Source organism: Pygoscelis adeliae, unplaced genomic scaffold (genome assembly GCF_000699105.1).
Source record: "Pygoscelis adeliae isolate BGI_AS28 unplaced genomic scaffold, ASM69910v1 Scaffold218, whole genome shotgun sequence".
NCBI classification, from domain to species: Eukaryota; Metazoa; Chordata; class Aves; order Sphenisciformes; family Spheniscidae; genus Pygoscelis; species Pygoscelis adeliae.
This window is the reverse complement of record NW_008825433.1, coordinates 2,152,362-2,177,677: the sequence shown is the minus strand read 5'-3', so window position 1 is coordinate 2,177,677 and position 25,316 is coordinate 2,152,362. Positions and strand designations below refer to the sequence as shown.

At 39.0% G+C, this 25,316-nt stretch overlaps 1 protein-coding gene across 2 annotated transcripts in view; it reads left to right on the top strand.

The window, feature by feature from the left end:
- The window catches only part of RMDN2 (regulator of microtubule dynamics 2), a 49,129-nt gene extending 24,129 nt beyond the window's left edge, over positions 1-25,000 (top strand). Inside the window, exons 5-11 of one of the 2 annotated variants that reach the window (XM_009331046.1) lie at positions 453-528; positions 2,473-2,550; positions 11,774-11,872; positions 13,600-13,653; positions 13,742-13,822; positions 21,959-21,997; positions 24,306-25,000. In XM_009331046.1, the coding sequence (XP_009329321.1) occupies positions 453-528; positions 2,473-2,550; positions 11,774-11,872; positions 13,600-13,653; positions 13,742-13,822; positions 21,959-21,997; positions 24,306-24,359 (481 nt within the window). In that variant the 3' untranslated portion in view covers positions 24,360-25,000. The remainder of the gene's footprint in view (positions 1-452; positions 529-2,472; positions 2,551-11,773; positions 11,873-13,599; positions 13,654-13,741; positions 13,823-21,958; positions 21,998-24,305) is intronic. The other variant, XM_009331047.1, reaches the window with a different exon arrangement.
- The last annotated feature ends 316 nt before the right edge of the window (positions 25,001-25,316 follow it).

The following is a 25,316-nucleotide window of genomic DNA, read 5'->3' as shown; positions in this document are numbered from 1 at the left end:
CCCAGGGATTTGCCGTCCGGGGTGAGGTAGCAGGGCTGATGGTGTTCACGTTCCCAGCGCATTGCAATGCAGAGCGCAATGTGTCCAGACAAACTGCTGTCAATGCTGGAGCGAGTCTGGAAGTGTCGCGCTCTGATCTAAATGGTAGAAATTTTGGAGGAGAAATGCCCGTTTTTTCACTTGCCTGACAGCCCAAACAGTGTCATTTAAACTTCTTCACAGTGTCATTTAAACTTCTTCTTGTTTCCATTGTTGTATTGTATTGTTTTGGTTTGGTCTTTTGTCTGCTTCTGAATATGTACAGCTCATGCCCAACTTCTATCCAGCCATCAAGATGGAAGAAAAACAGGTGTTAATCTGTGAATTAAGTATTGAAATATTTTGTAATTTGTTTCAAAGGTTTATTTAAATTACAAAAAGTATGTGTGTGTGTTTTTCTTTTCCCCTCTCAGGTTTGCAATTATGTGTGGCTATATGTCTCAGTTTGAAAGTGTACAAAACAAAATCAGGAATGGTTATCTCTTTAAGGTATGTTTTTGTAGGATTTGGGGTTTTTTTAAGCTATTCCTTTAAATTATTTCCTTATATAGTGTCTAAGACAGATTTTTCCAACACAGTAATTCAGCCACACGGGTCTATTTTGGTGCTGATGGTAAAGTGAAAAAGTTATTTTTATGTATGCAAATAGATTATATGCTTACAAAATATAAGAACTGAGGTAGGATTCTGGGAACAGCATTCAGATTTCAGTTTTATTTTTGTAGTCAAAGGGGGGAGGAAAAGGGAGTAACAATTCTGTTTAGAAAATAAAAACATATGAAATATCGAGTGATGAACTAACAGAGTTCTGCAATCATCCTCCATGCCACCCTTAAGAAGTAATATTTGTTTTAACACTGTCCTTTCAAGGTAACTGTGTTTCTTAGAGTTAGCAGTTTGTGTTACATGTGCTACCCTCCCCCTCCTCGTCCTTGGCATTGCTTAGGCGCTTTCCATCCCTTGCCCTCCCAGCCCGTGTCCCCCCTTTCTGGGTGTCAGTGAGAGGCAGCAGACGTGTTCCACTTCCCAGGGAATGCCCGGGATGGGTCTCTATCACATCATGTCTGTGTTAGGGCTTGGAGTGTCACGGAGCTTTCCCATAAGAGAGCATTAACTACACCTGAGCTGTGCCAAGGAGCTAAGCCCTGAGCACGGGGACAAGCTAGGAACGAAAGGAAAATGACACCACAAGTGCTGCAGTTGTTTGAGGATGGAGTTTTAAAAGAGCGCGCAGTGTTAGCAGTAGCCTTTTCAGGGAGGTTTTCCTCTTCAGAAGTAACTACTGAAATTCCTGTGAATCATTTGGAAATGTTAAGGATTTGGGAAAATGATAGCATGAAAACATAGCTCCTATCTGAATAGTTTGTGGACAAAATGATAGAATAATAGAATCATTAAGGTTGGAAGAGACCTCTAAGATCATCGAGTCCAACCGTCAACCCAACACCACCATGCCCACTAAACCATGTCCCTAAGCGCCTCATCTACACGTCTTTTAAATACTTCCAGGGATGGTGACTCAACCACTTCCCTGGGCAGCCTGTTCCAATGTTTCACCACTCTTTCAGTAAAGAAATTTTTCCTCATGTCCAATAGGCTCTTACATCTGTATAACTCAGATATTTAGTAACTGGCTTAATTAGAAAAGAGAGATATCTGGGGGGGGGGGGGGGGGGGGGGGAGAATTTTTTTTTGGAGGGGGGGGGGGGGGGGGGTAGAAGTGAAATTTATTTTGAGAGGCAAATGGTAGTTAGGGGCGAAATAACATATTTCTTTTTTCTTCAAACGCAGGTTGAGCAATAAGAGCTTGCTTTGGTAAATTAAAGAGTGAAATAAAGATACTCATGATCTGTAATGAAAATGGTTTTGGAAGAAGCACCTCATTAGATGCTTTCTAGGTTTTGTGGTTTCACTATAAATAGAACCATTTTATTTTCAGAATTTCATATTATAGTAACAATTTGTTGTGTCATGTACCATTTCATTGGGGCAGTCACATTCCAGGGTGGAAGAGACTATGCTTCAGTGATGGGTGCTGGCATGTGAGAACTATCAAAGAGAGTGGTTGCTTTCTCACTGGTTTGGTGTGTGACAGTTTCCTAATACTAACTGCAAATAAAATTAATTTAATTGAAGTTGTGGCCTTTTTAAGACAAAAGTTCTTGAGTTCTTTGATTGAACTTTAGAGCTGCTTAATCATGTTCTAAATACAGCATGCCTTCTTGCATTGTGTGCAAAGCTGCTAAATAATTTTGTTTGTGGTTTCCCTCCATGAGGAAGGGGTTTGCTAGTCAAAATATTTTTGGGTTGTCAGAAAAGAATTGCAGCAGAAGAGAACTTCTGCATTTGTTTATGATTTGCAGCAAACTTCTTAGAATGTAAACACACTTGCCAAACAAACATCTAAAGTGACACTGATTTTCTTTCTCATAGGAGCATCTAGACAAAGCAATTGAACTTAAGCCTCAAGATCCTTTTTTATATTACCTACATGGAAGATGGTGCTATTCAGTAAGTTTTTTTTTTATCTGACTTATGAATTGAGTATACTGAAAAATGGTAATGCATTTGAAATGAAACAGTGGGACTTTAAGACAAAGTAGATGTTTATGGAAGTAGATGTTTTCAGCTAAATGAAGCAGCACATTTACAATTCCTGAATTAACTTCCACATGTGTGATGTTAACTGCTGACCATTCCTGTCATGTACATTAAGTAAGCTGTGCTTGTATGTCCCTCATTGTTGTAATCAGGTTTCTTATCTGAATGTATGAATGAAAAGTAACTGATGCTTGGAAGGGAGGAAGGCTGACCTCTGGTATTGTAGGCCTTGATTTCAGCTCTTTATTCTGCCACAAACTTTCTGGGTGGCCTTGGGCTGGTAATGTAGCCTTTTGGTAACTTTATTCTCCATCCATAACTGAAGTTAAAGGCACTTATGTGCTGTGGGATTATGGCTATGGCAGCAAGGCTACCATACTGGCTTGATGAATTCCAGGAGAATGTCACAACAAAGATCGTAGAATCATAGAATCATTAAGGTTGGAAGAGACCTCCAAGATCATCGAGTCCAACCATCAACCCAACACCACCATGCCTACTAAACCATGTCCCTAAGCGCCTCATCTACCCGCCTTTTAAATACTTCCAGGGATGGTGACTCAACCACTTCCCTGGGCAGCCTGTTCCAATGTTTAACTACTCTTTCAGTAAAGAAATTTTTCCTTACATCCAATCTAAACCTCCCCTGGCGCAACTTGAGGCCATTTCCTCTCGTCCTTTCGCCAGTTATATGCAGGCATAAAAATCTATAATTCACCAAAAAGTTTTGCAAGAGATACCATTTGTGTTATGCCAACACAACAGGTGCTTTTAAATATTCTGTTAATGACAGTGATAAGAACTCATATATGAAAAATTAAAATAATTGTTTTACAAACTTTAGCTGTTGATTAATTTATTTTTTTTCTTTTAGAAAAATGGTGCTTGTGTTTGTAATATGAGAATTGTCTTATTCTTAAGCCCACATCTTTGATGGCTCCGATGGCTATCGTTATCGCTTCATCTTTAGTGCTGTGAGGAATCTTTTGTCAGAAGAAAATGTTCTTGCATAGTCTATGCTGTAAAAGATCACTGGGAGGCTTCTGAGAATAATAACTGCTAATGCACAGTGAATTCCAGTCCTGCCCTTTTCCTCCAGCTACTTTCAATGCTAGTCACTACGAAGTGCCTGCAAACTGAAAAGGAGGAGTTGCTGTGATACATTGCAGCCTTTGACTTTGTTTTTATCTGCAACAAGACTTAATGCAAAGTAATCTTTGAGCAGTTTTTTCCGATCATATATTTAACTTTCAAAGAACTTTCAGCAACTACATTTTTTTCTCAGTTGATTTGAATAAGAAATGACACCAACTTTTTCAAAGAGCTTTTCATTTTGGTTTTCATCACGCTGTATTCTTGATTATCAGCACTAGCTATGCAAAAGTGAATTGCTGGAGATTGACCTATGGTATGCTTGCTGTCCTGCCTTTGAAGAGCATCTCTCTCACCAGTGATTCCTTAAGCACTTTTATACTGTACTGTGTCCAACAGCTGACTGTAGCTTCCATTTATGTCAAACAATCCCAGATGTTTTTCATGGCTTATTTCTCACTTGAGCTATCGCTTTTGGAAACTTTACATGTAATGTCAGCATACCTCACTTTCTTCTTATCATACTGGGTTTTTACTCTTGTTTCATTTTAGTGACAATCACCACTTCCTGACTAATACATGTGGTTTGTTGCGCTATATCATTACAAACTCATGTTCCACACTTGCAGCATCTATGCAGGTCTTCCTTACTGAACATTAAAGCCACAGATTAGCATTTGCTTTAGCATATGACCTGACCTGCATTTTATTAAGTGAAACAATCCACCTAAACAGATGTAGCCACTGAAATACTTAAGGATTGATTCCTTTTTTTCTTCTTTTTTTTCTTTTTAAATTCTTGCCTTCTATGGCTGTCTTGATGGCCATGACAAAATAGTAACCTGAAATAGTTAGAACAGATTTTCATAGTACAAATAAATGCAAGTATAGGACTGAATAACATTTTGTTTTAACTTCTGGGGCTGTCAGCTCGTAAAAACTTTCTGTCAGTTGCACACTTTCAGTAGCAGGATGAGGCCATCATTTGGGAACCTTAGTTTTGAGGCTCTGCTATGGAAACTAGATCTTAATCCTAGCCCGGTGAAGTTGGTGATATCCTCATTAGTTTTAGCAGACTGTATGAGTAGGTTTCTGTGCTGATCCATTAATACAGGTCTTGGCCATGCATGTGATATAGATAGCCTTAGAAGCTTGTGGAAGATGTGGCAAATTCCTTGGTCCTATTCTGCAGGCTGTGGTGTTTTATGCTGTGGTAATTATTCCAAAAGTAGACTGTTGGCTGTGGCACTGGTTCCAAATACTTCTTCACGGTAGGGATTATGATAGGGTGCTTGAAAGATACATTTATCACTTCTTCTCTATACTGGTACCTGTAGATGAGATGGAGTGATAATGCTCTTAGCCCTTCTGTTTTTCTGTTTAGTCTAGCTGAGATTGAGGCTGGGAAGGCTGTGTTGTCCAATGTGAGGGAATTAAAGAAGAAAAAGGGTTGACTGAGGAAAGAAGGTTAGTTTTTATATTTAGCCTAGCTGACTTTGGGGTCCAGTTAGGACTGGACTGGATATTTGTTCTTTCACAAGTGGTGTTTCCAGGGGCATTATTGTCTGGTTTTAGTCTCATATTCTTCTACTGAAGCAGTGTAGTTAAAAAAGGTAACTAGCATTTGATACTTTCTAGGCTTTGATAACATTTTTGAGAAACATGATGTACTTAAGTCTTCCTAGTATAGTCAGACGCTTCCCATTCACTCCCCATGTAATGCTGGAGGATCTTATTACTATCTTCCAGTGCGGTTTTTTGGGCTGACACACTGAAAAAAATAGGTATAGCATAAGAGGCCGCAAAAGGGGATGCTTTGAGTGTTGAAAATGTGGGCTTCAGTTCATTTCATTTCACAAATGAAAATCAGTTGAACAGACTTTTAAGTAAAAAGTATAGTGGAGGCAAACAGAGAAGATTTCTTGAAAGCTGAAATCTATATCCAGAGACTGCATGCTGTACTCGTAAAGCTCTTTGATTTGTGGAGTTTTGCCAGAATTTGGCTCTGACTGCCATTTCTCACCTTCCTCAGTGTAACACACTCCTTTGCGAAGAGCAATGGTATGGCAATGCCAAGTTTCTTACTCAGCAGTTATTCTCGCTGGGCCAGATCCAAAGCTGATGCAAAGTGTCATAGCACCTTCCAGCAGGAGGGATGAGCTGGATTTTCACAGTGGGGGTTTGTCTCTGATGCAGAGCCAGTGACAGTTGTGTGCCACCTTGTCTAAAAATCAATTTTTGCTGATTCTTATTTCTCTTACCATTATAAAGCCTGTAGAGCTATACAAAAGAGGAAGATTCTGTTCTGATGTGTGTATCATCTCAGCTTTGTCAGAAAATTACTTCTGGTATCACAGTCGGGTAGGCAAGGTTTTCACCAATCATTTCATAGATGTCATGATGGGCTAAATTTTGCCTGTGAGACCTGCTGTGTATACAAGAAGCCACATATAGCTCTAATGTTTTTTGTTTTGTTTCGCAGAGGTGACAAGGGGGAAAAAAAAACCTATTTATTTATGCATTGAGCAAACATAATTGAACACCACTAGTAATGGATAACTGCAGAACCCTACCAAACATTATTTTAATATTCCTTTTTCCAGAGCTGATATGAACTTCTACGTAGTGGTAATTTTTTCCAGGGTAGCTTTAGTGATAATATTAGGAAAAGATGATTACCCTATAATTGTAACAAACATACTTTAAAATACTTTGCTAGTAAGCCAAGCAAACCAGTGTTTAGTATGTAAAAGATGTTACTATTCCAAAGAAAAACAACTGCAGCAAAATAATTTTCATTTAAAATGTCTTTGGTGGTGGACGAAACTCTTTCTTCTCAGCCTTCTGTGACAAAAACAGGCTTTGTTAAGTACATATCTTTTAGGGAACGTTTAATGTTTTAAATATATGCTTGGGTTAGTTGATGTGATTTAAAATAAGTACAGTGTTTAGAGCCTTTCAAGTTTCAGCTTTGTTTTTGTTATGGGAAAGTGAAAACTACTTTGCTCTTCACATCAGCAAGAAATATTTATTGGAAGTGAATTGATCTGTGGTGCATGGTGTATAGGAATTATTTTTTTTTTCCTTAGAGTTTTGGGCACAATTATCTGATAATCCTTTTAATTGTGTGTTTATGTTTTTTTTTTTTAGTGTTTTAATGTTTAGAATAGATTTTAAAATGGAGTACATATCTAGTTAAGACTTATGGCTACTTGCCATTACAGGACTGAAACAGAACAGTTAGCATATACTTGTGAAACTGGATCAGAGCCTCTGGTAAGTGCTAGTGGGGTGTTAAAAATTAGATCTCTTGGAATTTTCTTTTTGCAGGTTACATGCCATGTATTGGATTCATCTCTGGTGTATCCCAGTATCTGTTTGGGTTACATCAGGGAACAAATTGACCCAGTTCCTTTGTCAGTGTGCTCTGTAAGTCTGCTCCCCTTACTGGAAAGTAAAAAGCCCAGGGGATTAGAGTTGGATAACTGCCTAAATGCTTGTGCAGACTGTCTTGGTTCTTCAGCTGGCAAGAAAGAGAATATTTGTGTTGGAAGGCAGTATTTTAAAACTGCTGTCCAGTTACTTAATCTCTTCCAGAAGTCAAAACATTGCAAAATTATTTAATACAATTTTACATCAATATATTGTAATGAAAAAGAACAAGAAACTCTCTGGGGATATTTAAATAGGTGCCATTAATATTTTACTGAAGCTGGATCAATGGGATGATTTTCCTTTATGGAAGACAATTGTGTGATCTGTCTTCAGTGAGCTAGTAGCAAGGAAACATCGGAGGAGGAAATCCTTTAGGGCTGCAAGTCAATCCTGGCTGAATTTTCAGTCCAAGTGGGTTGGTTTCCTTGGTACCAAGATCCTGGAATTCGAGAAGAGCTGTCAATGGGCAGGATTTGCATCTCATCAAAAACAAACAGAAAACAAAAACAAAAAAACAGACTCCAGCCAGTGTTTTAGTTCATATGTGTTTTTTGCTGCTCCTAGGCTAAGGAAGAGAAAGGGATGTTAGGAAGTCCCTTTTCCCAGTATTTAAGGGAGAACCACATTTTCTGCATTGGTCTTCAGAGGAGCAAGAGGCCTGATAAGAGTGTGCTGAGTACGAACTTTACGGTCAGCTGCAGTTTAACTCTGTGGGTGGCTTTCTTCCATCTCTGGTATTAGTAGAGATTTGGGTAGAAAAAGTGGATGCGAGCTTGCTGTTTGACAGACCTATAGGAGAGATTGTTTGAGACAAGCATCTCTGTTAGCTTTGGGATACTGAAGAGTGGCCTCCGCTCCTTGGCAGGGGCCAGGCTGTCGTGGTGACCCACTCCCCTCCAGCCCTAGGGAAGTTCAGGAGTTGGCTGATGGTCCCTCAGGCCCTTGTTTGTTGCTCTTGAGCGAGTGGGACTAGCTCTCTTCATGTATGGCAGCTGGGGAGTGGTGTTCCTCGAGTGACCCAATACATTAAAACCTGATATTCTGTGGAAACGCAGTGTTCCTTGCAGTGCTCTCGTGAATTTTCAGGCTGCTGGGAGGACTGATGTCAGGGCTTGGGAGACCTAAAAATCCAAAACTCACTTAAAGTTTGGAAATCATCTGTAGGGCAAGCGCAATCTTCATTCTTTAATTTTTTGTTGTTGTTGTAGCTATTACTTGCTGCAGTAGCTGTTTTTCTTATGACTTTCTGCTGTCCTATACCATTCTTGGAACACACATTAAGTGGAATCATGGTTCTGCTGAAGTTGATGACGGTTACAGTCTCTTTGTACTTGATTTTGTATGGACCTCCAGATATGCTTTGCACTGTTTGGAATAACCTTGACTGTAGAAGTCAAATTTGCACTACACTAGAGCATGCTACACCAGGGTTTCTGTTGCCTGTGCTTGCTCACACACAGAGAATGCTTAATAAAGTTAGTTGGTATGGTAGGAATGATGTTTCCATTTCACTGAACACGGCATAAGATTTACTCTAATAAAGTTATTTCAAATTAAAGACTGTGCTTGTGTGTGTTCAGGGGAAGGGTATAATTTCCTGTTCATCATTATTGCTCCAGGACACTATTTTGTGTCTTGCATAAAACAGGTCTTTTCCATTTGTCCCACCTCAGTCATAGGGGGGTGCAGACTGACTCAGGTGGGGCGTGGTTAAGCTGTTGTGATGGGATTCACCTCACCTGTCTTTAGCCATCCACAAGGTATAATTGTCTATGCTCCTTTTGTAGTTGAAGGAAAGAAAGAAGAGAAAGAGAGGAGTGTTCATCCCAGGCTAAGGTAGGTGAAGAGGAATTGCCTAATGGAAATGCCCCACTCTGTATTGACCATGCAGGCAACCTGGAAAACTCGTGTAAACTAGGCACTTCATTTATGGATGGCTAGAGTTAGCTGCAATAAATTCATTAAGCCAGTGGCATATAAGTCTGACTGCTCAAAACATTACAGAACTCTCAGGCTATCTGTATAATAGTCACAAATGCTGGAGCCAGTGCACATTAAAGAAAACTCACTGTTGTGCATACGTGCATTTTGCTTTTAAAGATTGTTTTAGGTTGGTGGGATTTGTAATATAAAAATGGCCAAGTGCATATATGTTTGGGCTTTCTTAAGTTTGAATAGTGCAAAGCAGCACCCAAGCCAGACAAAATAAGGACTAAAACCTCAGTAAATCAGTTCTGATTAAATCTTGTAAGAAAATAAAACAACTGCCAGGAAGAACTTGTGTTTTCAATAGGTAATTATAACTCCACATGGAAAAACTGCAGTTTTGTTTCCTCACTATTGCCTAACAGCAGACACGTGTGTTAATTGTATCTGTGCATATGTGTATATGTGTATCTCCAGGGTGTTGTGTGGTCTTGCAGAGAACAGTGGAAGCATATACATTCCCTTTATTTTTTTCCCCCTCTCTTCCTCCCTCTGTAAACTACCTCTATCTTGGTGTGATGGACCTGGAAATATAGAAAACCCCTCCCTCTTCGAAAAGAATAGAGAACACTGCAGCAGTAGATTGGCCTGAAGAAAACGATACTTTTGCAAAAATCCTTTTAATATCTCTTGCAGAATATGTCTCAACCTATAGAGCTGCTAGGGAAATTAAGTGTGTGAGGGAATACATACCTACAATCTGAAGTTTTAACCTGCATGCTGCAGTTTGTAACACAATGTGAAAGCACTGCAGTGCAGAGAGGGGAAACATCTTGTTGCTTCAATGAATAAGAACTCTGGGACTGCTGGAGACCTTTTGTAAAAAACACTTTATTCCCTTAGAAGAGGATTCAAGAGTGGGATATATGAGAGAGAGAGAGAGAGAGAATGAAAAAAGTCTTTATTTTCTTAATACTGTTTCTCTCTGGCATATATTTTTTAGTGGTTTTGTATGAAAGACTTACTGACGGCATTTAACAAATAAGGCATTGGACCCTGCCAAACAACCAGCAAGACTTGACCAGGAAGCCTTCTGTCTCCAAGCAATGTTGCTTTTATGTAGCTAGAGTCATTGGGGCCAGATGAGGAAAACATGGTCCTATGTGTTTTCCTGTTGCGTGCTGGTCTGTATTTGTACTCTTTGCAATGGTATTTTTAGGGCAGTTTGCAACAAGAAATACAGAGAGCTTGATGTCTGTTCAAAAGAGAAGCATGCTCTTTGGGGGTTGGACTAGATGACCTTTAGAGGTCCGTTCCAACCCAAACTATTCTATGATTCTATGCTGGTTGACAGCTATGGATAGTTATGTGTGGATGGATTCTTATATTTTACCGTAATTAACTGACATCTACTGGATAATTGCTGGATTTAGCTGGAAAAGGTGGGGGGAGCAGCAAGAGCCCTGAAGAGATTGGGAAGCCAGGGAATGAGGCGGGAATAATCTAAAGCTATCCAAAACCATTTTAATTTTTACAGCAGTAGGACAGACTTGAGGTCAAGGTTCAACTCTGTTATTTGAATTGCAGCTCCTTCTGAAAAAGAGATGTCCCTATGTGGCTCATATTTCACCTCCAGGTCCCCAATGAGAGGCGCTCTTGCTCTGCCTGTGTGTATCCCTTCTCTGTGTTGCCTCTGCATAGATCAGGCCAGAAATTGCTAGGAAAGCACAGAACCTTGTTTTTTTACCATTTTTAAACTCAGCTGTACTCTGTGACAGGAGCCATCAGTGCTGTGGTTCGAATACTGATGTGAGGGAATAAAGTCCTGACTTTTCTTTACAGATGTAGTAGAAGTGTCCAAAGGAGGGTGGCTTCACTTCTCCATTTAAACAGGCTCCAGTCTCACATTGCATTTCTTAGCAGCTCCATCCTTCATTAGAGATGTGAGGTGTGTTTCACCAGGTTAGGTGATGGAGCCAAATACCTTATGGCAGTAACCAGAGCAGTTTCTGTCAGGTGTCAGTATATGTAAGGGAAGAAGTCATGTACGTTGTGTGGCAATATGACAGTTCCCTAAAGTCCTTTTACAGCAGTCCATCTTCCTGAAATGAGAAGAGGTCTTTGGCAAGTGTTATTTGTCAGATTTGAAGAGAAAAAAACGAAGCCTATTTCTTAACAGTGGTTGTCACCAGCTTCTGTGTAATAAATGAACTTGTTTTACAAGCGCCAAAAGCATTCACATTTTGACTGTAGCAACAGCTCTTCGTAATGTTGAAAAGTAGTCAAGTACATGGACTATCGTGCTAAGCTGTCTGTCTCATGAAAATCTTAACAGGTTTAAAGCACTATTTCTAGCCTTAAGTTTTAAAAAACGGCAAGGTCTTAGGAAACCTAAACTGTACTTTAAGCTTTGTACATTGGAATAATCTCATATCAATGATGTTGGTGTGTTGTCATGTATTTCTTAATGTGTACATTTTCCTGTTAACAGAATCTAAAATCCAAAAGACTATGTTTTGAGCTGGAAAATCAACAGTATAAAACATTCCTTTACAGGTTCTTTTGCAAAATAGCTTGTATAAGTAGTACAGTGGCACAGGACAGTATTTACTCCAAAACTGAGAAGCAACCCTAAAGACTTTTGATTGTTGTTTGTTTGTTTGTTTGTTTTTAATTATAGGTAGCTCAGTTGTCTTGGATTGAAAAGAAAGTTGCTGCTGCTCTCTTCGGGACTCCACCAACTTCAACAGTGGAAGAAGCACTGCAGAATTTCCTTAAGGTAAGTCCTAGCCAAGGGTTTTCCCGTGTGACTGTTTACCAGCTGGTATATGTGACTGTTGTCAAGGTGTCTGCTCAACAGATTATGTTCAGTAGCTATAAATCCAGGACTCTCCTAAATACCACAGAGCTCTCTACTAAAATATTTTTTCCTTTCTATTTTAAAATTAGTTTGGAGGTGAGTGGCTAGCACCTTTCTTCTCTTTCTTTAGTTTTAGGGAATTCTTCAGTGACTTGCCGTGGTTAATAGTTACTGGATTTAATGTGAGAGGGATATAGATCAGTTATATATGCCATTGAAACAAATTAACCATAGCGGTAACTGATCATTTGCCTGTTTCTGCAGGAGGGTTAACATAGGCAAGGAAAACTTTGACATTGTGTCACTTCCCTTTTTCTGATCTGAAGCTCTTTTCGTTGACTTTCAGAAGAAGCCTTTCTTGTTTGTGGAGTTGAGATTACCTTTGAGTGAAGTAGAAAAGAAAGCTCTGGCATATAGGTCCATGTTCCTGGGCATTCTACTTGAATGCACAGTTATGAGAAAACATCACATGAATAAAACAAGCCTGTCTTTCAGTGGCTTTTATATGAATAATTTCTACTTCTGGAGCTGAAAAATACATTTTTCACTTGACTGAATTCAAAGCATAAACTTCCATCATTACAATTACTTTCAGACAGTTTCTCAAAGGAATTGGACAAGCATATTTTCTTCACTATCAAAAGTGCTTGTTTTCTGTGTTCTTAATCTATTTAAAGATGGAATGATCTCCTGAATTTTGGACAATACAATACATTACCATCTTCTCAGTTTAAGAGATTTTATCTTTAAGGTCAAACTCCAAAGGTGGTAGAAATAATTTGAAATGTTCACTTTAGCTTCAGGGTATTTTGTGGTGAGCTGGAGAGTAACTGTGGGTTTAAGTCATCTTCTGCAACAAAGATTAAATTGCTGTCTAAAAGACAACTGTTCGGGTTTCTTTTTCAGTTGTTTGATAATACACAGTTGTAGTGAAAGCAGCATTGTTTTGGTCCAAGGATTACAGCTACTATAAATTTCACTGATGTAATTTTTCCCCAAAAGCTGTTTGTTGATTAAAGCTGCTTCTTGGTTAGTAGATAATTGGTAAGGTTTTTACTCATCTTTCAAGCTTCTACATCCTTGATGTGTTTTAAAAGGAAGACAATCTTGAACTGTTTTAATGACCTGAACTTTTCAGAAGATGGTAATGTGAAAAGTGAACCCAGAGCTAGAAGATATGGGTCTGTGAAAGAAAACAATTATAAAGTTGATGAATACAGTCCATTACCCATTACACAAAGTATGAATGGTTGGTTGCTTGTTTATTTCTTTGATGAGGAAATAAATATTAATAATCCAGAGAGAGCAGTGTCTTCCAACCCACTATGTAAGTGAATGAATCCAATAGATATTCTATAGAATGATCTGATATCTTTACAAAGCACTTAGGGAGAGAGGAGAGCAAGAAATACAGAATGTTTTTATGTGTTCAGTATCAGCACCTCGTGTGCCTGGTTTGGGGTTTGGGTTTTCTTGTTTTCTTGAGGTTTTTTTGAAGTGCTAAACAGATTGTGGTGCACACAGTAGGGATGATTCAGTCTGATGTTTGAGGAAGCTTAGTGCATTACTAAAAATGCTATGCAGACCACATAAATCTCATCGCACAAGTTTTATGTCTCTTTTGTTTCCTGTTTTTTATTATTTAGGCAGAAGAAATGCGTCCAGGATATTCCAAATACAATTATGTGTATTTGGCAAAGGTAACCAAGTTCTTTTAAAAATAATTATTTGTAGACTCTGGTATTCTTACAGTGGTCTGATTGGAAACAAAATGTTTTTTCTTCTCAGTGCTATAAAGATCTTGGCCAGAAAAACAATGCACTGAAGTACTGTGATTCTGCACTGTCAATTCTCTCAGTTACTAATGAGGTGGGTATTGAGAGTGATAACTTGGTCTCTTGTGACCACTGTCTTGTCTTTGGCACCCATTATTGCACTGTCAGTAATAACATAATGTTTCACTTTTTCCTCTGAACACAGAACCTTCCTTTTTCCTCCCCTCTAGGTTGGCTCATTACAGTTGTCTGTATCAACAGCTTTAAAAAAATCTTTGTTTGGGGAACTGTCAAGGACTTGTCTGTGTCAGAGGCTGTCAGAAATTGAATTGCACTCTTTGTAATTCAACGCGTTTCATTAGACTATTTTAAGCATAAGCAGTTGAGTGTGTCACTCTAGCTGTGCTGAAATTTTGCCCCAGACCTACTTTTTCTCAGTTGAAAGCATTCTGGATTTTTGCCCCACAGTCTCTATTTCTGCTCCTGAAAGCCTCTGGTTTGTGATTCTTGTCAAGGCCTCCAGGGCAGTGTGTTAGCTATAGCAAAGGTAGATGAGTTATTCAAGACTGCCTTTGTCTTCAACCACAGTGCGGTTAAAGAGGCACAGTTCTTCCAGTTACATCTACTGGAACATAGTTTATTCTAAGAGATTATTAGATTCCTTTTTAAGCCCTTTAGAGTATTTTTAGTATGCGGATGCAAAATTTCTACCATATTTGAGAGAATTGAAGTGATTTAATTTCTCAAATATAAACCAAGTCATGGCAAGAAGGTTCACTCTGTCTGATCTCGTGTAGAAGCAAGTTCCATAATTACCGACCTATAACTGGAAACGTCTTACCATCCTAGAGCGTGACAAGTTCAAACCTGAGCTTTGTCAGCCTAAGGGACCCCCTTTGAGCACAGCAGATGTGGTAGGGAGAGAGAGAGGTGATTCCAGAGACGAATTGGCCCTATCCCATTTAATTCTTTGAAGTCAAGGAAAAAGACCATTAAATAGCTCTGTAACTTGATTGACAATAAATGCTGTGTGTGGAGCACTAACATGTTTATGTCAAGTGTTCCTGCTGGGAAGAAAGACCACTGCATGCCTCACCAGCAGCTGCTCCTGGGTGGCCTTTTATTTTTGGCCCAAGTTATAGTATGTACCGATCATAAATTAAGCAATCATTGCTTAAGTTCAGTGTTTCTTTAAATACATATTGATACAGATATGACATTAATAATCTCTTAACTCTGCTTTATTCTTTACTTACTGTTGAAATGTACCTTCAGCTCGCCTATTACAGAACGTAGGAAAGACTGCTATAAATTATCCGTTATTTGGTATCTTACATCTTTGCATAAAAACGAGGACCAGTGGTGTAAGTGAGAGAGCATACAACTGAAATTGCTTTAACTCAGCCTGTTTTGTATATATCTGCACTGATTGTGCTGGTGAATTTTTTGTTTTTCCTGTATTCAACTTACTACAGGCCAGGTAATCTTGCAGTGAACTCTGAAGCTATCTGGTAAAATTGCAAACAAACATACATCACAGAAACTTCTGGTGGGCAGAAGGCTGCCTGTGTTTAGTAAACTGGAAGTCATTCAACGTATTCATAAAGACTCCTTGAAAAAGTGTAGAAATAGCATAGGTTGGGACTCATCTTTGATAACAATAGCTGGACAAAATTTTGGTGACCAAAGGTAGTTGCTGAGGCTCCCCCTACACTCGGTGGAGAGAGAGATGCATCCAGGTGCCTCATCCTGCCTCTCTCTGTCCCCTGATGGCAGAGAGAGACTAGATGCGCAGATATGTGTAAGATGCATACCTGAGACACATGACTCCTAGACTGTGCAGTTAACGAGAGGTGAATCCTGCCTCTAAAGTCCAGTGTCATCAGTCTAAACGTGAGCTGGAGTTCAGTGCGCCCTGGGCCACCTGGAGCAGCTTAGTCCCTGGTAAAAGGAACGCCCCATCACATTTCTGAAGTACCAGCAGACCTCAGGGGACCCTGAAGTGAGAGCAGGAATTTGGGAGCAATCTGAGGGGGATGTGTGTGTATTCTGGCAAGCAGGGTGGTGATGAGAATAAGAATGATACTGGTTTGTGAACAGAAGAAAGAGCGGCAAATGGGCCCCAAAAATCTTCTGTCCATCTGAAGAGGACAAGATGATTTGTCTTCTTCTGTTTTGACTAATTCTATAGATATCACAGATTTGTCTGCTTTGTCTTGTTTACTTGTGATGTGTTTTAAGTTTAGAAAAAAAGAGTCCAGGAAAATATGGCGTTGAGGCAATAGTGTGTAATTCAATTTAAAAAAAAAAAAAAAAGCAGTCAGCACAAGGTAAAACCAAGCGCACGCTGAAAGGGATTACCATAAAATGGAGATCTGGAACACAAACTGCTGATGCTGTTACCTCAAGTCCCATCTGAATTAGAATATTACGCGTTGTTTGGTTATTGTGTTAGAGAAAGACTGTTACTGATTTTGGGGGGAAACATGTTGGAACTGTGCTTGGAGCTGTACGTAGGAATAACATTTAGTCAGGTTAGTTTAAGGGAGGGAAGAGACTGTAATAAGACTAAAGAGACGTTGGGGAGACAGTAATAAACGGATGCTGATAAAGTGCCTGAATTGACTGCAGCCCTGTAAAAGATCGGGCTCATGGTCTGAAATAGAAAATGCAGGTCAGCAGCAGTCTGAGGATTTCTTTCGGTTTGCCACAGCACAAGATCTCAAGGCTGTCAGCAGCGTGGTATGTTGTCACAGTCATGTGAAACTCATCATTCCCAAGTGTAATCATAGTTTCTCATGTGAGTTTTCTCTCTTTCTTCAGGCAGGGGAATTCCTTTATTGTTTTTAAATGTTGGCTTCTACTGAGAAACATGTATGTGTATAAAGGCATAAAATCAGGAGCAGACCGAGACACAAAGTTGCTGGAAAGGTGCCACACTGAGGAAATGTATAGTCTTTCATGATACAAATCATCTTGCAGCATAAGTATGAAAAATAATAGTAGACAATGGTTTACTTTTTATTGCTTCTGAGCATCCACGGTTTTCAGTGACTTCAGTGGGAACCAGAGGTGCTCGGCATCAGTAAAATAGCCCATAGCTCATTTTAATCCTCAGGTCAAATTCTCAGCTGGTCTAACTCAGGGCACTTCTTTGACACTTTGTCTAGGATTCCTTTCATGTAACATTTCAAGTTAAGTACGATGATTTTTGTCTTGAATGTTGTACCACATCCAAATATCCCTTCTGTGCATCTGTTCTACCGCTTACAGAATATGTTTTTAACTCAAGGGGTAGAGGGGCTTCCAAACAGAGGTAATTCTTGTTAAAGAAAAAAAATAATCAGATGGCCAGTTTCAACCCTATTATGAACCTTAAAAAGGATAACAGAGAAATCATCAATGAAGAGACAACTTCTGATTGAATGACTCCTGTTAAGTCCTAATAACAGTTTTTAAAAATGTGCCAAACTCTTTTTAACTAATCAGTCTATGCATTTTTTTTTTTATTTTAAAAGGAAATATAGGAGTTTTGGTGCAAATTACATCTGGAAAACAAAACTGATGTTACAGTACTACTTTAGAGACCTTTCTCTTTATCGTCTCTACTCTAAACAAAGCCCTCCAGTGAATCATATGGTCCTTCCTTGGTCATAAATACTGTCATACTGTAGAGTAGTACTTCACTGCTGGAGGTGCATGGGACATTAAATTGTCCTGCTTTTCTCTGGTTGCTGTCCAGTTGGATAACCTCAGGGTCCTGGGAAACATTCACCCCTTCAGTAAAAGAGATCCTAATGTTCAGGGCTGCTGTGAGTTATGGTAAAGTGCATAACAGCTGCTCTGTTTATATAGTAGATGTTGCATTACCCTTACTGAGACTCATTACTTTGTAGTGCACTCAAAGCCTTGGTGAGTGTGACTACATGAAGGGCTGTCGAAACCAGATGTGGTGGACTACTGTGATGGAGAAAAATGACTTTTTTTAAATTTGGGGAGAAAAATGTAATTTAAATTTGAAAACATGAACAATTAATCTTGCATATAGAAAGACAAAACGAGTGTGCGGGGGGGTGCGCTTGATTAAATACATAGTGCTTTGCACGGAAGGGGAATAAGACACTAATTTCTTGTTTATAATAAAGATTGTTGGGTATTTTCAAGGCTGAAACTGGTAGAAAATTAAAGTCTCAATGTAGTATAAAGTATAATAGTAAGGAAATTATTTTTTTCTTTTATCTGGAGGTGAGCATGGGCATGAGAGTGAACTCTGTGCTTGTAGGACCAGTAAGCTCACCACAAAGGATGGTGAGCCTAGCAGAGAAACAGCCTAGCAGAGAAAGAGATTAAAATTTCAAGGTTCTGGTCTCTATGATGTTTTTTGAAAATTAATCTAAAAAGCAGCAGTTATATCACAAAAAATGTAGTCTTGGAAGAGCCGAAGACAGCAAAGCAGGAAGAATGCAAAGCAAATCTATTTGCACTGAGAGTTGCTGAAAGTCTTACTTAAAATGCAGATAAAAACTTCCCTGAAGCTGAGAATGTATTTTACGAAATTATTGGTGATTTAAAAAAAAAAAAAAAAATCTTAATTTTAAAAACACTCCCTCCTTCCCAGCAATTACAAAGGAAGGCAATTCAGAGTTGAAATTAACAAGTGAGAGAGATTTAGATATTACAGAAATTGATCATTATGGCATTCACTTCTTACAGGTGTATAATGGCAGAAAGCAGAGACTTGTTAAAGACTCTGCCTTTGGCCTCAGTGACATTTGAAACTCTAGAAAAGCCCATGTGGAGGAGGAGGTAAATGTAATAAAAGGCAGGAACAATGGCTGAATGTTTACACAAGAATGCAGCTGCTGAGGAGAAATCATGCCCTAAGATTTTCTTACATTTTTTTACGTCGCCATAATTCATCACCCTTGTCATTACTTTACATTTTTAATATTGTCTGTAAGGAAAAGAGGGGGGGTTACAGAGGGATGGACGAGAGGGCAGAGTATAAACTTCAGCACCCATCAGTTGTTCCTGTTACAATGGGCCATTTGTATATCTTGAATTTTCCAAAACATTTTCCAAGAAATGCCTACTCCAGCCACCCATAGATTGGTCGTATGTTGCAGATCTTGCTGTGATATTTCCAACAGATCTCATTTGAAGCTGCTGTGGTAATCTGTCCTCCTAAGTAAGATTTTGAGGAGGAGAAAGTAATTTACTTTTGCTTTTAAAGTGAAGGGTACAAATTATGACTTGTTTGTGAAAAAAATACTCATCGAAACTATGTGAATAATTTGGGTTAACCTTACAAAAAATGTTTTTGTTTTCTCATCAAACAGAACATTTCCTTTTCTCAACATCATCGGCTCAATACAAAATGCCATTGTTTTCAGAGGATATTCATTCCTTTAGATTCTACGCACATTTGTTCTCCAAATGCCAAGCAAAAGTCTGTGGTGTTTCAATTACAAAATAATGGAAGTATTCAGATTTGTGTTAATTTTTAATAATACTGTTTATGGAGTTGAACAAGAATTTCCTAATAGCTACCACCAATCCAAAATTAAATATCTTTTGAATATACTTTAAAAAACTACTCCTTAATTAATGATTCTGTTTACACTGAATATGAGTCCTTCAAGCTCAGGGAATGGGCCTTTTAAAAACTCATTATAAAGCAATCAGATTTCAAACTGTAAAATGCTGGTAAAAATGAGACGTTTGTAAAAGAGCTGCTAAAAGAATTTGAGACCTCCTATATTCTACATTAGTTTGCACTTCAGAGAATACAGTCTATTTTACTCTATCTTAGTGATCAGACTGATTCGCCATCTGAATGTTTTTGAAGTTCTTGCCAAAAGGTTTGTTTGCATTGTCTGCTTATTCTTTCTCCCCCTCCAAAAACAATTCCAAAAAACGATGAAGATATTTTTTGTAGTGTAGTAGTTTCATACATAAGGATAAAGTCTATCCTCATAAATACTGAGCTTGTTAATTTATGATTAAATTCACTAGTTTATCACAAAGTATCCATTTCAACATCCTATCAAAGGTAACACAGTTTTAGCACAGTTCTTAGTGCGGCAAGACTGGTCAACGGACGATCCCCCAAAGCGTGGAGTGTATCTCCTCCGCTGGCGTGCTGATGATGCAGGGGGAGAGTGGGAGAAGTATTCACAGAGATGGTGGTGCTCTGCAGGCTTAAGAGGTTCGCAGTTGGTTTCCTATTTTTGTAGTGTGGCCGGGGGAAGTCAAGCTTCCAGAAGTTTGAAATATATTGTCTCAGAGTCAATATACAGGGTGAAGGAGAGCCTCAACAGGCATCTTTCCGAAGGGGCTGTAACTGGGCGTGATCGTGTTCAAGTTGTTTCAGTGATGACTGCACAGAAAGAAGGGCTGTAGGTCCCACCGTGATGGGGCGGCAGCTGGACAGAAAGAGGGGAATGTCTCGAACACCAAAAGCTCCACGTTGCGTACAACAGTAAAAGGAAACCAGACTACAAGTGAAACTTAGTCTTTTAAGTTAGAAAAGAACTAGCGGATAAAAATTTTACACGAGTATTAATTATTCTAAATTGATCCTGCCGTTCTATAATTTTTCAACAGCAGTCCTCGAACTAGCTGAACTGTTCATTCACAGTCTTCTGGGTGTGAAAGGGTGTTTTTCCCTCTACTTGAAGTGTAATCAGAAAACATGGAATTATTGCCAGCTACGTATTTTAAAGCTGTGCTTGCCTTGATCCTAAAAGCCTTGAGAAGTCATGGTTCATCCCCGGAGGAAGATACTAAAAATACGAAAGAACATAAAATGCCCTAACTTGTGACATACAGCGGTCATATAGAAGGTTGCAAGTGGGTGATTGCATTGGTCTATTGAAATATCTAAGGGGAAAAACAGTATGATGCAATTGTATGCAAATTAACGCCTACTACCGTCACACCATCTGTGAGAGTCTAACATGAAACCGAGAATGGATAGCGTATAGCTTTATATGACTTATATTGTCCACAAGAGCTATTACTCTCTAATTAACGATCCTTGTGCATGTTTGGGAGTCTCTTCTGTTACAGTCCAGGATTATTCCTGGAGCTGTGAAGGAATGATACAGCTGTATCCGAAAGCAGGAGTGGCTCTCAGCACCTCATTGCTGTTACCGCATATCAGAGTACAGCTTTGGACCACCCTTGCAGCCCAGGTCATTTAATATACCATGCAGCCCCGCTGACTTCAATGAAACCCTACAGGATGCATGTCAGCTTGGGATTTGGCAGTGGTTGCACACAATTATGTTATAGTTGGCTGGCGTAACCATTTTGGCTGTGGTCATGGGGTTGTATCATTCTCTGTTGACAGTTGGGACTTTGTCAACAAGTGCACACATGTGCAGTGCCTGGGTTGAATGCGTTTAGTGCATAAGGAAATAATTAGCAGAGATGGAAGGTAAAATCGTTATCTTTCTGTCTCTGCTTTAATTGCCGTTTAATTTTTACATGCACATTTATATGTGTATGTCTGTGTGTATGTGTATTTATCAGTAAATCTTTTCAGCAGACATTATCTGTCAAAATGTGGACTACCTCCAGTTAAGCCAACATTCCCTTTTTCCCACCAGCTCTCTCTTCCATCTTGCTCTTGTTTTCAACTCCCTCTCTTCCTTTGTTCAGTCCCTGGCCTCCCAGGTCTTTTTTTCCTGTGCATATCTCCCGTGGATGATGAAGCAGAAAAGCAACTAAATAGGAAGAGGGGAAAATACAGTCACTGACCCTGTAATTTGAATACCTTTTGTGTCGTAGTTTGCAGAACATTTTGAACTCATATTCAACTCTGAAAATGATATGAGAAGTGTTTAATAAATGTAAGCCTTGACAGTAGAAAGTCAAGGTTGAAAACGGCTGTGTATTAAGTCAGCGCTGAACTAACCCTCAGGGTGAACAAATGGATCTGACGCAAATATATTGCATTCCTCCTACAAACTTGCATCTCTTCCTCTCCTTGCTGCACTCTAGAGGGAGATCAAAGCCTGCCTGTCTTTAAAAAAAAAAAAGCTGACCTGATTGTTCATTTTTAGAAAGCCACAGACCCAGAAATCAATGAGAAAGAGAGTTGGCCAAATACAGGATTTATGGCTTTGTCTTCCCATTAACAGTCAAGCTTTGGGCATTAATGAAGTTTTCATCCTTAAAACTGGAGACGGGTACACTGAACAGCGTTGTGGCTTCTCTCTCCTAGCGTGACACACCTCTTGGTCTGGAAGGACTCTATCCAAAGGTGACATAGTAGTTCCCTTCACTGACCATTCTCAGCTTTGTTTTTAATGCTGTTACTGATTTTTTTAAAATGCTTTGCCATCTGAGTTCTTATTATTGACTGGAAGCTACTGGCTCAATTAACGCAGCCCGTTAAGTAGTTTGCAACAGTAATAATTCCTGCTTTTACTGATGTAGTCTTGTTTAGAACTGGTGACCCAGAAGTAGGATGCTTTGCACATTTGCCGTTTCTTCTCCAGCTAGTTCTTAGAACAATCATGGATTTGTTTCATTCTTTTTCCTAAGCCCAGATGAAGATTCAGGAAAGATTGCCCAATATTTTTGGGACCTTTGCAACTCGTTAAAGCTCATTGCCCAATATAATCCTTTGCCTCTAAGAAGAGAGACAATTATACAAAGTTGCTTGGAGATACATTTTTAAAATGCTGTATCGTGCAAAGTGAGTAAAGAATCCCATCAACCCATGAAATGCTGAACACCATTCAGATATGAGAAAACCTGCATCTTTATCTTTTTTGGCTTAGAAAAGTGTGAAAAGAGTAGGACCAGATACAATGAAACCTTTTTCATTTTCTTAGTAGCATGGCACAATATCGGGCTTTTTACTTTCTTGTTTAATGTAGAATAATTTTCACAAGTTGACAACAGTCAGTTCAGAAAAGAGTGTATTTTCCCTGAATTAATCAACAAATTGATGCAAATTTTGAGTTTTCCAATCTTTATTGAAAGCCACAGGCTGATGCTCCAGGCAGCCTGCAGTGACGTGGAGTTTAAGGGGTGCTGAATTCAGTGTGACATTTCCTTCTGTTAGACTATTTTGGCAAGAGCTTACTGGCTTTGCAGTGTGTGCCTTTTAAGGCCTCTGATAAATAGTTAGGCAGATAGTTTAGGCTATTTTTGCCAGTGGGAGCAAGGCAGCGACTCCAAGAGAAGTGTCCAGCTAATGTATTAATGCCTCAATCCAGACCAATAATATAATGTAGTTTGACATGTCTGGCATATGGTTTCTATCATCTCAATATTCTTCTCTATTCCTCCATGACATTATAGACAACTAACCAAAATAAAGAGAAGCAGGAATTTCTTCACCCGTAAAATGTGTTTTAAAATGTCCTGTATTTTGTTCCAGCTCTTTGGTTGATTGGATAATGAACTGATCCCGAAATTCAGTGATTACTTCACTGTCTGTCTGCAGTATTTTCTTTCAGAATTGCCTGTGGCATTATCTGGGAAATACTGGTCTCTGTCATTAGAAATACTTGCACGAAATTTGTTATGTGCAAGTGCTTTTGGCTTGCACTGCTAAGTACACATGGGTGCATGTATTGGGTGTTTGGACCCTTACCAGCCTGCAGGTATGAGGTGCTGACTTTTTAGAAATGCCGTTTTAAACCAAGGTGCATTTTGCAAGCTAGAAGCTTTGCAATGGCAAGTAAAGCAAGTGGATTATGTCCAGGAGACACTTCAAAAGTAAGTAGAATAATGGAGTTTTTTGTACTGTGGTTACATGTTCACATGCATGTACCCCGTTCCGAACAGATTATAGATGGAATAGCCAAAACGTATGTCACTGGTTACCCATGAAAGAGTCTGTGGGCTGGGCTTGGTTTAAAGCCCCGTGCAAATTGTGCACTTAGACGTCAGCCTAAAAGGAGCCTTTCCCTTCTGTCCTAGGAGGTATAATACAGTGTTGGCTCTGAGCATAGCACATTACTTGCCTCTCGCTCCCCCATTGGCTCCACTCTGCTACGAGCCCAGTAGCGTAGGCAGAGCCCACCGCCAGTATGGGAGATACCGAGGGTGTAGTCAGTCCACAGTGGTTATTACAGGTAGGTATGGCTGTATGCACTGAAACCACAGTCTAACCTATGTCACGAATTACATTTCCCAATGCTTTCTTGTTAATTAGCAAACATGACAGAAATATCTTTAGAAAAACTGCACACAGTCAGGTTGCAAGCTTACGTAAAGTATAAGGCAAAGCAGTCCTTTATGCAAAGTAGACCAATAAAAGTTACGGCGTAAGCTGAAAGGCTTACTGGTCTGCTGAGAAGGCTATTTGTGGCTAACGTTTTAAGTGCTTTAACAGAGCTGTAAAGGGAGGGCTGCCATCTGGCTCTTGTTTTCACTTCAAACTTTATTTTTGCAATCACTGATAAATTAACTTACTATGCAGTCTTGTACATTCTGTGGCTGTTACAGTTGTGTGTTATGTCTGTTGTAAGTAAAGAAATGTGGATAGGCACGTATTAGGCAAATGAAGGGATTTATCCTATCTAAGTTGATGCATGATTGTCTGTTTCTTTCAGGATAAAGAGGCCCAGAAAGACTTAGAGGCTTTACTTCTCACACTGAAGCTGTGATACTACACACTTTTTAACTCTTCACGCTGTGATAAAATTGCAAAACTAAAATGAGAATCTATAGTGACTGGGAACTGCGGGTGAACTCCAGCTAAGTTAATGGGAAAACTGTCATTGATTTTAGTTGGCTTGGATCATGGCCTTTAAGCATCTGGTGATTATGATATGAAAATGTTGCATTCATTTTTGATTATTTATAATCTTGTACTGAAGTTTAATTTTAGATTGCTGACACTGTGAGTCTGATTCTCTGAACATGAAGTCCACTGCTGGCAATGGACATACTGGGGGTTAGAATGCAAAAGGCATAAATCTCACTCTTTGAAAGATTAACCGACTAGTACGTGATGCCAGCACAGAACTGTGTGTAGCAAAAACAAACAAACAAAATGTTTCTATAGTGAATTATATTTGTATCAACTAATGTGTACAAAAGAAAATCATGAATGTTTATGTTTACACGTTTCTCTACTCTTATAAAATTAGAATCTTGTTGAAGTTAAAGAAAAAGCTTTTGCCTCTATGAAGCTGTTTTCACTTTAAACCTACTGTTGGTTTTACACAGAAATGTGAAAACTTTATAAATGAAATATTAAAGTTATATTTTATTTGTAACATCAAGTACAATATTAAAATTCAGGCCAATGAAATTAAGTGTTTTAGATCAATCTATTACAGCTGTGATGTTTAATGGATTTGTTACAGGACCTCCATCAAGTTTTTGTGAATCTGGCTCTTTCTCTTTGAACAGTTGCCTAGCATGGTGGCATTTGGTGTTTTCTTCGAAAACCCCAAACACCTAGCATGGTGTTTTCGAAGGACCTAGTCCAGCATGTGACCATCACTAACCTTTTATATCATCTATATAACATAACCTGTACATAAAAATAGACTCATTAAAGACACACTGCTTCTGTCTGAGTGTGTAGGACAGCAATATTTTCAATAAAATGTAAA